Here is an 11,877-nt window from a genome sequence, read left to right as displayed (position 1 = left end):
TTCCGCGCCGAGGCCGGCGCGACCTGGGCGACGCGGGCCGACGAGCTCGCGTGGGAGCTCGGCGCCGTGCGCGCGGCCCTCGCCGAGGGCGACGCGCCGCGCCGCGCGATCGCGCCGCCGAAGCCGCGGTCGCTGCTCCGCGCGGCGGTCCGCGAGTTCGCCGTGCCCGCGGCGGTCGCCGCGGTCTTCGGCGGCGCGGGGCCCCTCGCGGCCGCGCGGCGGCTCTGGGGGCTCCTCCGGCGCTGCCGGCGCTTCGTCCTCGCCGCGGTCGGGGCCGTCGCCGCCGGCGCCGCGCTCCTCGGCGACGAGGGCCTCGCGGAGCTCCGCCGGCGAGCCCGCGGGACCGGGGTCGACATCGCGTGGTAGGCCGTAAGAAGAAGATGTGTGCATAAAAAAAGGGCGGAGCTACGCCGGCATCGTCCAGGCGGGGAGCGGCGCGGGACTCGCGCCCCTCGACGGCGGCCGCTACGCCGGCGTCGTCTAGGCGGAGCCCATCAAGGAGGGGGCATTCGGCGGGACGCAGACGCTCTAAACGTGTCTCAAGGAGGGGGCATTCGGCGGGACGCAGACGCTCTAAGCGTGTCTCAAGGAGGGGGCATTCGGCGGGACGCAGGCGCTCTAGGCGTGTCTGGCAGTTACAAAAGCGCGTCCTAGAGGACGTTGTGCGCCGTGTACTTCGAGGACGAGGCCCCGAAGACGTCGGACGTCGCCCGCGGCTTCGCCTTGCCCAGGGACGCCTTGAGCTTGGACGTGGACGCGGGGACGTCGTGGGGCGCGATGAAGAGCCAGACGAGCGCGAGACCGAGCACGGACATGAGCGCGTACTCGAAGGCCATGGTGTCGTAGAAGGATTTGAAGAAGACGAGGTGCTTGACGACGATGAAGCGCGTCGCCGCGTCGGAGAAGCGCGCGTAGTCCGCGAAGGCCGCGGTGCAGAACTGGACGACGGGGAAGGCGCAGATGCCGAAGAGGCCGACGTTGAAGAGGAACGAGTTCAGGTACGTGCCGTTGTACTTCATCGGGTGGAGCTTGATGAGGAAGAAGCGCGTCCCGAACTTGAGGCAGCCCTTCATCGTCGCGCAGAGCAGGTAGAACGTGAAGAGCGCGCACGCGAGCGAGCCGAAGAGCGGGTACCAGCTCGAGAACTGGATGAGGTAGTCGTTGAGGAAGGGCGTCGGCGCCGGGTCCACGAGCATGTAGACGATGATGTGGACGACCCAGAGCAGGCTGTGGACCGCCGCGACGACGCCGAGCAACAGGTAGCCGACGTAGACGAGCGGCTCGTAGTCCTTCGCGCGGCCCGAGATGATCTCGAGCTCCTCGACCTCCGTCTCCAGGATGAAGACCATCTGCGCGAACTTGTTCACCTTGACCTGGTCCCGCGCGTTCTGCTTCCGCGTCGCCCACCAGCCCTGCTTCGCGCCGTCGAGGAACGAGGACTGCGAGCGGACGCCGGGTGAAATATGCGTGGACGCGCGATCGTCTCTCTAAATGGTTCCACGTGCGCTCCCCGGAGCGATCGGACGTCAAAATATGTTCGGACGAGCGATCATCTCTCGGCGCGTTGCCACGTGCGCTCCCCGGAGCGATCGCGCGCCCGCGAGCGACCGCGGCGGGACCCCGCGGCGCGCGCGCTCGCCCTGGAGCTGGCCGCCGACGTCGATGAGCTCCGCGACGCGCTTCTGGATCTGGAGCTTGTACTCGGCGATCTCGCGCGCGTCCATGGGCACGGGCCGGTAGACGTAGGCCAGGATCAGGTCGATGGGCAGGCAGGCGAGGCCGATGCCGCCCCAGAGCACGAAGAGGAACCAGCCGACCCAGCTGAAGAACGCCGCGAGGTAGTCGAGGAAGTTCACGCCGAAGACGATCGTGTCCGAGGACCTCGAGCTGAAGACCCGGTCCGTCGACGCCAGGTCGCCCATGAACTCGAAGCTGTTCAGGCCCTGCGCCGCGTCGAACGTCCCGACGGCCGCGCCGAGCGTCGTGCCCGCGAACGCGTCGACCTACGCCGCGAGCTGTTGCTGGAGAATTCTTTTTGGCGCGCGGCGCGGCGGACGACCTCGCGACGCGCGAGATTTGAAGTGATGTTTTGGCATTTCGAAACAAGCGCTCGCGCCGCCGAAACGATGGCTCGCGCCGTCGCCGCCGAGCCGCCGCCGAGCTGTCGAAGTAGTTCCCCGCCGCGCGCGGCGCGGCGGGCGACGTCTCTCGAGATTCGAAGCGACGTTTTCGCGACGCTGTCAAAGACCGGCAGCTTCACCTCGTTGATGATGAAGTACATGGGGATGACGACGATGAGGAAGACGACGAGGAGCCCGAGCTCGCTGCAGGCGGCCGCCTTGAACGTGTCGCCCGTCGTGTGCTCGCCGAGCTCGTCGTGCGCCTCGTACGCGAAGACGTACGTCGGGATGACGACCCAGACCCAGGCGATGGCCAGGCCGAAGACGCTCAGCCAGTAGGCGCGCATGTCCAGCCCGCCGCACTCCGCCGTGTCGCCCCAGTCGTAGGAGCAGTCGCGCGCGCCGCCGTTGTTCGCGACGTCGAGCGGCAGGCCGACGATGACGAGCTCCGTGACGAGCATGCCCAGCACGACGGCCGCCTTGGCCGAGACCCACTGGTTCTTGTCCTCGGGGTGCTGCCACTTGACGAGCACGTAGACGTTGACGACGGTGAGCACGACGATGCCGACGAGCAGGAAGAAGAGGTTGAGGATGCCGAGCGCGTACGGCGACGAGGCGGCCATCGTTCGTTTAGGCGGTTTTCTGGGTGCGTGTGTTTGTCAGGCGCCTCGTGCCGCGGCAGCGGCGCGCGCGCAACGAGGCACCGGCGGCGCAGCTGTGGCCTCTCGAGGCGGGCTCGCGTTTGTTTTACGCGTCGTTGGTGGCTTGGAGACGAGTGTGTAGTGAATAGTGTGGGTAGTTGGCCGCGCGCGCGCGCGCACGAGGGCGCAGTTGTGGGCGCCGCACCAGCCGCAGCACTCGATTGCCACAGTCCCACTGGCCTTGTTCGACAGTCGCCCCGGGCGCCCCGCACGCGGCCTTCGAGCGCCCTTCCGGCACTTAAGGCAGGCCTCCTAGGATGGCCAAACCAACAGCGAGCGGTGCGGGCGCGCGAGAAGGCGGTGCTCTAGGGAGGCGAAAAGATCCCAACAGAAAAACGGGGCAGCGAGCACGATTTTCTTGAGTTCAACCTGAAGTTCAGCCTGAGCGCCACGGCGCTATGTTTGCGCCGCGTTCCGGGCGCGGCCAGGGGGAACGCTTACGCTTATTTTTTCTTTGTCCTCTCTCATGAATTCATAGGCCTATTACTTTGCAAGGGTCGTCACAAGCAAATAAAACCGAAATCAGCGATCTCTGGCAGGGAGTCGCAGATCGTCGGTTCGCCCCCAGCCCGGTTGGCTCAGTTGGTTAGAGCGTTCGTCTCATAATGCGAAAGCTAGACTTGTAAGTCAGCGAAAGGTCACCAGTTCGATCCTGGTACTGGGCAGTCTTTTTTTTGAATCCCCCACACCTCTCCTACACCTCCGGACGATGGTGGTGGTGTTTTTGGGGGTTTGACCCCGACGGCCCCAATGGCGATTTTTTTTTTTGTTTATTTTTGATCCTCGACGATGGGCGTCCACCAAAGGCTCTCTTCAGCGCTGTGGAGCCGGCATGCGCAGCCCGTGCGCCACGAAAAACGGGCCACAACACCCTCATGATGTCCTGCGACTTACTGCGCCAGCTGACGGCGTCATTTGAGCAATTCAGTCGCGCGACGCCCACGATTTGGAGCACGGGAGAGCGCGCGGGCCAGCGTTTGGCGCTGAAAGTCCACGAAGTTCGCCGAGACGTTCACAGAGCCTACACCAGATGCAGACCAACGCCTGAGCCGGCGCAGGCTCATTACGGACGCCACGATCTCTCGTCTCGCGGCGCGTCGTCTCGGGAAAACGCCGTCGTTTCCGCGACGCCCGCGCCGAAGCTCCTGAGGTGCGCGACGGGCGTGGACTGCTTCGAGAACCCGTGCCTCGGGTGGAAGCCACGGCTGAACCGCTGCGACTTCGGCACCACGCCGGGATCTGTTCGTTCTCGAGTCCGAGAAGCGCGTCCTTCGGCGCGGCTTCGACGACGCTGGAGACGGGCATCAACTGCGCCCAGTGGTCCACGGACGACGACGCGCCGAAGGGCCGCGAGGCCGTCGTGTCCGGGCTAGAGGGTGCTTTAACACGCGCACTACCCGTAGCACTCCGCGACGCCCCCGTCCACCGCGGCGAGCCTCCGCACGCAGACGCGGTCGTAGAGTTCGAGGTAGAAGGCGGGCACGGCCACCGGCGGGTCGTCGAGGCCCCGGAAGCGGCGCTCGAAGGCGCTCGAAGGCCAGACGCGGCCCGGGATGCCCGCGGCGTTCGCGTCCGCCTCCGCGGCCGCGCGGTCCGCCTCCGCGAGGCGCGGCAGCCCGAGGGCGCCGAGCGCCTCGTTGGCGCAATGATAGAGAAGCAGCGACGCCGGGTGGTTCTGCGTCAGGAACAGCGGCTCCTCCGGGTGCGCCTCGACGTAGTCCGCGCAGCGCACGTCGAGCGACCGCTCGCGCGCGCGGAGCTGCGCGAGCGTGTCCGCGGTCCGCGCCGCGAGGTCGAAGAAGTCGGCGCCGTCGAGCGCCCCCGCCGCGAGGTCGCGCCGCACGGCCGCGACGATCGCGGCCAGCGGCTGCCGCCAGTCCTCGGCGGCCCTCCGCTCCACGAAGCGCCACAACGCGTCGGCGCCCCTCGCGTTGACGAAGTCGCGCTCGGGAAACAGCGGGAAGTAGGCCTCGTGGTAGAGGTAGGCGAAGCTCAGCGTGCGCGTGCCGGGCCGCAGGCGCCCGAGGACGCCGCGCGCCGTCGTCGCGAACGGCCCGTGCGCCTCGCGGATCGGCTGGTACACGAGGAGCGCGCAGCTCCCGAGCCACGCCGCCTGCTCCTCCGAGAAGTCCTCTTCGCGCCGGTCCACGAGGTCGTGCACCGCGACGCAGCGCACGCGCGGGTACGCACTGCGAAACCGCGGCGACCGCCGCAGCCAGTAGGCGAGGCCCGAGCCCTGGCAATTGGCGTAGAAGACGGCGAGCGCGCCGCTCGCGTTGTTGTTGCTGTTGTCGCCGAGCACGCGCGGGGTGATGGTCGCCGCGAGCGCCGACGACGCCGAGTCCGCGTCCAGGAACTCGGAGAGGGCCGCGAGCGAGAAGGTGCCCATGCTCTCACGCAGCTCGTGCAGTGCAAGTGCAGTGCCGCGAGCCGTCCACTGGATCGCGTCGGAGCTCCGGAACAAGCTCTTACAACAACAACAACAACAGCAGGCGGAGCGCGGCGCCCACTTTACACGTTAAACTTGTGGACGCGCGGGTCGTCGCCGCCGACGAAGAGGCCCGCCTCGGTCCAGGCGAGCCCGAGGCACTTGGACAGGTCCGGCGCGTCGAGCGCGGCGAGCGGCGCGTCGCCGCGGACGTCCCAGACGTTCACGCGGCCGTCCTGGGCGCAGGACGCGAGGCGGTGGTCGCCGGCCGGGCTCCAGGCGACGGCGCCGACGGCCTGGTGCTTGTGGTTGCGGAGGACGCGGGCCATGGCCGCCGCGGGCGCGCACCGCGCGTCGTACAATCGCACGGAGCCGTCGTGCGCGCCCGCGGCCGCGACGCCGAGCGCCTCGGCGTGCGCGACGCAGGTGAGGGCGACGGAGGCGTTGGCGCTGTGGACCGGGTCGAGCGTCGCGAGGTCGAAGACCTTGGCCGCGCGGTCCCAGCCCACACTCCAGAGCCGGCCCGCGGCGTGCGCGAGGCCCGAGACGCACTGCGCGTGGGCCTTGTGCGTGAGCACGGGGCCCGCGGCGGCCGCCGCGTCCGTGCGCGCCCGCTTCGGCGCCGGCTCGTCGCCGGAGGCGCCGGGCCGCCAGAGGAAGACCTGTGTGGAAATCAACCAGTGAGCTGGGACGTCGGGGCCAAACTTCAGAAATCTCTAGCTCGGTCACATCGAAGTCGATTCGGCTGATTTTTGGACGAATCGATTGCTCTCGTCGAGTTCTCGAAGCACAGCGAAAGAGTCTGGTCCAAACCGTTCGATTACGCGCACATTGACGTCGGGTTGAAGATTTGATCCACACGGAGGAAGACCATGCCGCCCCAGTCGCCCGACGCGACCACATCGCCGGCGACGCAGACGCTGTCCACGGCGTGGCCGTGGGCGTCGCCCGCGAAGCAGGGCGCGAGGGGCCCCGCCGCGCTCGCCCGCCAGCACCGCACGGCCGCGTCCTTGCCGCCCGTCGCGACGAGGCCGCCCGCCGCGGCGACGCACGTCACCGCGCCGTCGTGCGCGTTCTCCGCGAGCGTCGCGCCGTTTTCGCCGTAGACGCCGCCGCCGTAGCTCCCCGCGAGCACGCCGCCGCCGGGCGCCGCGCAGAGCGCCGCGAGCCACTCGTCGTTCTCCGTCGGCGCGGCGCCGCCGTAGCTCGGCGCGGGCACCGACACGAAGTACTCGATGTCCGCGACCTTCTCGAGGGACGCGCCGTGGAGCGCCGCGTGCTTCAGGAGCGAGGTCTGCACGAGCTTGCCGGCCCAGAGGAACTCGAGCGCCAGCGCGCGCGACCCGCTCCGCGACAGTAGCTTGTTGACGACGTCGCACAGCTGCGCCGGCTCCGCGGAGCTCGGCAGCCCGAGCACGGCGTCGCCGCAGGCGATCGCCGCCTGCCGCGTCGTGAACCGCACGCGCACCTCCTGCTCGTCGGCCATCGTCGTCGTTGGCTTGCCTGCGACGGCGCTTCGGCGCTTCTATCGCTTGTTGCTGGCAACCGGTGAACGCTGCAACAAAGCAACATGCTGTCGGCTTGCAGTTCTTCGACGCGCCTCCAAAGGTGCGACGGACGAGGCGCCACGACCTCCCTCCCCAGGCACGCGTGTCGTCTTCGCCTCGGCGCGGCTCTGCGACGCGCGGCGTCTCGGCGAGCCGGGACCCGGGCACGCGGGAACTCCGTCTGTCGACTCGGAGGAAGGAGCACCGAACTCCTCTCCGGGCGAGGAAGGGCAGAGCTCCACACCCCTACAGCCCCCCTACGAGGGGACTCGCTGCTCGCCCGCGAAATCGAGAGGAGCGCGCTCTTACCACACCCCCTACTCGGGCCCGTCGTCGTCGTCGTCCTCCTCGTCGTCGTCCGAGTGGTTGACGCCGCTCATCAGCTCCATCTCGCGGATCTCCTCCTCGTCGACGAGCTCCTCCTGCTCCTCGTCGTCGTCGTCCGGCGCCTCGGCGTCGTCGTCGGCGCCCGCGTCGGCCGCGGGCGGCGCGGCGGCGGCGGCGGCGCCGCCCTGGGCGATCGCCGCGGGCGCGCCGGCCTCGAGCTTGGGCGCCTTCTTCGGCGGCGCCGCGTCGCCCTTGTCCTTGCGCTTCGTGCCCTCGGCCTGGCGGAAGTGGGCCAGGAAGTCCTGGAGCGTGTCCTTCATCTCCTCGAGCTCCAACTCCGCGAACGCCTGGAGCACGTCGGCCGCGGACACGGTCTGGCGCTTCTTGTCCTTGCAGACGTCGTTGGCGCAGGTCGTCAGGTAGATGATGAAGATGCCCGCGGCCTTGGCGAAGGCCGTCTTCGCCTCGCGCGTCACCTGCGTGCTGTCGGGCAGGGCCGCCTTGACGATGCGGTTGATGCACGCCGCCGGCGGCTCGAAGTCGACGGTCGCCGCGGCGGCGGCGACGGGCGGCGTCTCGAGGACGACCTCCGTGCCGGGCGGGGCGTTCTCCATTGGCGTGTCGGCGCGAGCGCGGCCGGCGGCTCTCGTCGAGGTGCTCTCCCGGACTTTGAAATCGACCCCGGCGAACTGGAGGTGGCCGGCGCGCGCCGGCGTCGCCGCCGCCCGGCGCAGCGCGTGTCGCACTTCTCCGTTACAAGTCGCCAACACGACGGGACGCGTCCAGCGCGTCGCTTCGAAGTTTCTTCGCGTACCACATCGCGCGCGCCGCGCGTCGCGCCGCGGCGGCGATGGACGCCACTCTTCAGCGCACCGCGGCGGCGTACGTCGCTGTGCGAACGACGTCACTTTCGCGCCGCGGCCGACGCCCTGGCACCACAAAGGCCGCGCGTCGACAGTTTGGTTGAAGGCTTGCTGAAGCTGGCTCTCCGACGCCTGTCTCGATTGATCGGCGTCAAGCATGCGCTCGTAGCGCAGGCTTGGGCTCGCTCGGGATGGAGGCGACGAACGTGGTGGGCTCGAACACGGTGCGCACCGTTCATCGCCAGAACTCGTCGTAGCAATCGCTCGACAGGCCCCGACGCCGCCGGTGATCGTCGAGAGCTCGGCCAAGATCGTGAGCCCGCGCGTGACACGCGCGTCGCTGCCGCCCGTAACGCTGCCGTCCGGGCAGCTCGAGTGCCCCGCGCGTCCCGCCGGCGTCCTCGATGCGTCGGCGCGCCCCGGCGGCGCGCGCCGGCGGCCGCGCGGCCGCCGCGGGCCGCCGCGGGCCTCGCGGCGCCGGGTCCGCCGCGCGCGACACCGGGCGCCCGCCGCCGCCCGCGGCCGCGGCGGCTGGCGCGCACGTCCGCCGAGGCGCCCTCCCGACGCAGGCGTGCGGCGGCGCCTTCGATAACTGGGAGAGCGCGTCGCGCGGCGTCCGTCGGGAGCGAAAGATATTTCCGCGGGTCGCGCGACGACGCGACCCGCGCGCGCCCGCAGACTACTACGGCCACGTCATCGCGCCGGACAACAAAGTCTGCGCCTGGGTCCAGATCGACCTCATCGACGCGCGTCGCGCCGCGTCCCGCGCCGCGGTCCCGCGGCGAAACCCCCCGTTCGCAGATCGTGCCGTCGAACGCGAACGCGCCCTCGGCGTCGTCGGCGCGATGACCGAGCCATTTTAAAGGCCCCAAGGCGGACGCGCCGCCCAGCCGCCGCGCCCCCCGCCCCGCGCGCGGGCCGTTGTGCCGAAATTGTCATGTCGTCGACCGTCTAGTCGACCGGTGTTAATGTGCCGCGTGCGGTTATGAACTCCTCCGAGTCGACTCAGGCTACAGACGCACTACCGCCCTGCGGTAGGATGCCCGCGGCAATAGCTGGACACGCGCGTTACGCCTCCCCCTCGCCCGCCTTGGTGCGGGCTTTCAGCGGCGGATGACGGTGCCCGCGCGCTCGTTGATCGTGACGACGTCGTCGGCCGCGAGGGTCTGGAGCGCCTTGAAGAAGAGCTGCTGGTCGAGCTCCGCGTCGGACTGGGCGGCCATCTGGTCCCGGAGCGCGCCGACGTCGACGGGCGTGCCCCGCGGGTGGCCGTCGACGAGGACGCGGAGCTCGGCGCACATGGACCGGAGGAGCTCGCGGTCGAGCGCCGAGGAGCCCGTGTTGATCGCGTCCATGTCGATGAGGCCCGTCGTCGCGTCCGTCGCCGCGGCGAGCGTCGCGACCTGCATGAGGCGCACGGCCTCGAGGACGTCCTCGCGCGTGACCACGGTCTCGAGGCGCATGCGCGCGAGCGACTCGGCGATGCGGATCATGCCCTCGAGCCTGCGTGGACATCAAATCTTCTTCAATGTGCGCGTAATCGAACGGTTCGACACAAGCTCTTCGGCTGTGCTTCGAGAACCCGACGAGAGCGATCGATTCGTCCAAAAATCAGCCGAATCGACTTCGATGTGACCGAGCTAGAGTTTGGTCGGGACCCCCCAAACCAGTGGTTGGTTTCCACGCAGCCTCGAGCTGGCGCGGCGTCGCGGTGATGGACCGGCCCCGGTTCGGCCGCGACGAGCCGCCGCCGCGCATGCGCACGTAGGCGTCGATGAGCTCGTCGCGCGCCTCGTCGGAGAGCTCCGGGTGCACCTTGGCGCGCGCGTAGGAGATGTAGTCGCGGACGAAGCGCTCGTCGACGGCGTGCGCGCGCGGCCGGTCGTCCGCGTCCTCGGCGTAGAGCGCGACGATGTGCTTGGCGAGGCGCCGGTCCTTGTCCTTGTCCGGGTGGTCGAGGATGAGGTAGATGAGGTCGAAGCGGCTCAACAGCGTCGGCGGCAGCTGGATGTTCTCGACGACGCTGAGTTTGGGGTTGTAGCGGCTGTCGACGGGGTTCGCGGACGCGAAGATGGACGCGCGCGCGTTGAGCGTCGCGACGATGCCCGCCTTGGCCAGCGAGATCGTCTGCTGCTCCATGGCCTCGTGGAGCACCGCGCGCGTCGCGTCGGACATCTTGTCGAACTCGTCGATGCAGCAGACCCCCAGGTCGCTGAGGACGACGGCGCCGCTCTCCATGACCAGCTCCTTCGTCTCCGGGTCGCGCTGCACCGACGCCGTGAGGCCGACGGCCGACGAGCCCTTGCCGGACGTGTAGACGCCGCGCGGCGCGATCTTGTGCACGTAGCCCAGGAGCTGCGATTTCGACGTGCCCGGGTCGCCGCACATGAGCACGTTGATGTCGCCGCGGCTCCGCGCGCCGGGGACGCCGCCCGCGCCGTCCTTGCGGTTCTGGCCGTCGCGCGGCGCGGCGCCGGCGGCGCCGCGGACCTCGCGCGCGCGCGCGCAGCCGCCGAAGAGCATGCAGAGCACGCCGCGCTTCACGTCCTCCAAACCGTGGATGGAGGGCGCGAGGGACGCCGCGAGCTTGTCGTAGGCCTTGCCGTCGCGCGCGAAGTCGAGGATGGCCTCCGTCTTCTCGGACCCGAAGTTCGTCGTGTCGTCCTCGGTCTTGATGACGTCGACGATGTCGTCGCGCTCGTCGCCCTTCTTCCGGAAGTGGATGGCGTCGACGTAGGTGCGGAAGAGGCACTGCACCGTCGTCACGCGCGGGTTCACGCGCCGCGGGATCGCGCGGAAGATGCCCGTGATCTCGACGCGGTCGCCGGGCCGCACCGCGTCGACCAAGTCGTCGAAGGCGAAGAGCGTCGTCGTGTGGGGCGTCTCGCCCTCGGGGATGGACGAGGGCGCCTCCTGGAGGCGCACGACCTGCTTGTCCGTGAAGACGCAGCGGTTGTGGACGAGCTCCATCGCGCCCTTGGCCAAGCACCCGGACCGCGCGCACTTGGTCGGCTCGTCGACGGTGCCGCGGTCGATCAAGGCGTCGACGCCGCCGCCGCAGACGACGCAGCGGTAGTGGGCCTGCTTGAGGTCCGGGATGATGGAGCTCGTCCGCGTGACCATGCCCGCGACCTGTGCCGAAATCAACCACTGGTTTGGGTGGTCCTGACCAAACTTCAAACCTCTCTATCTCGGTCACATCGAAGTCGATTCGGCTGATTTTTGGACGAATCGATCGCTCTCGTCGAGTTCTCGAAGCACGGCCGAAGAGCTCGCGTCGAAACTGTCGCATACGCTCACATTGAAGTCGGGTTGAAGATTTGGTTTCCACACTGCCCGCGACGGCGACGAGCTGGTCGATGTTCTCGGGGTCGAGGTCCCGCAGATCGTGGACCTCGCGCAAATTGTAGGGCCGCACCTGGACGCGCGGCGGCGGGCCGTAGGCGTCGCCCTCGTCGTCGACCGCGTCCAGCGCCGCCTCGAGCTTGAGGCGCTCGAGCTCCTCGGTGATGACGAGGTCCATGATCGGCACGACCTCCTGCGGGTAGCGCACGAGCTGCGTGTACAGGTCCTTGGAGTGCGTGTGGAGGTGGCGGCAGTTGATGTCGAGCGCCGTGCCGTTGGCCGCCGCGGCCCGCAGCGCGCGGACGTAGTAGGGCTCCGCGGGCTCCTCGTCCGCGTCCTGCTCGCGCCGCGGCTTGAACTGGCGCACGAAGCGCGAGAAGTCGTCCATGACGGTCTCGACGTTGACCTAAGTGTGTGTGTGTCCTCGAACGCTCTCTCGGACCGCGGCGAGACGCCTCGAACGCTCTCTCGGACCGCGGCGAGACGCCTCGAACGCTCTCTCGGACCGCGGCGAGACGCCTCGAACGCTCTCTCGGACCGCGGCTC

The 11,877-nt window shown here is 69.2% G+C and overlaps 3 protein-coding genes across 3 annotated transcripts; all 3 read right to left on the bottom strand.

Moving 5' to 3' along the window:
- Positions 1-650: 650 nt before the first annotated feature.
- Positions 651-1,922, bottom strand: AURANDRAFT_33739 (hypothetical protein; the record flags this gene model as incomplete). Its single annotated transcript, XM_009043434.1, has 2 exons — positions 651-1,391; positions 1,620-1,922. 2 exons carry the CDS (start codon positions 1,920-1,922, stop codon positions 651-653), a joined length of 1,044 nt encoding a protein of 347 aa, XP_009041682.1.
- A 5,458-nt stretch (positions 1,923-7,380) lies between these two features.
- On the bottom strand, positions 7,381-7,665 carry AURANDRAFT_16670 (hypothetical protein; the record flags this gene model as incomplete). Its single annotated transcript, XM_009043433.1, has 1 exon — positions 7,381-7,665. A coding segment is annotated over one exon (285 nt), but the record flags the coding sequence as incomplete, so codon positions are not given.
- A 1,424-nt stretch (positions 7,666-9,089) lies between these two features.
- Positions 9,090-11,719, bottom strand: AURANDRAFT_33815 (hypothetical protein; the record flags this gene model as incomplete). The annotated part of the gene is made up of 4 exons (XM_009043432.1): positions 9,090-9,489; positions 9,671-10,428; positions 10,477-11,118; positions 11,330-11,719. 4 exons carry the CDS (start codon positions 11,717-11,719, stop codon positions 9,090-9,092), a joined length of 2,190 nt encoding a protein of 729 aa, XP_009041680.1.
- Positions 11,720-11,877: the final 158 nt, after the last annotated feature.

The sequence above is a fragment of the Aureococcus anophagefferens genome (assembly GCF_000186865.1).
Source record: "Aureococcus anophagefferens unplaced genomic scaffold AURANscaffold_54, whole genome shotgun sequence".
NCBI lineage: Eukaryota > Pelagophyceae > Pelagomonadales > Pelagomonadaceae > Aureococcus > Aureococcus anophagefferens.
The sequence above is the reverse complement of the archived record's forward strand: the minus strand, read 5'-3'. Positions and strand labels throughout refer to the sequence as shown.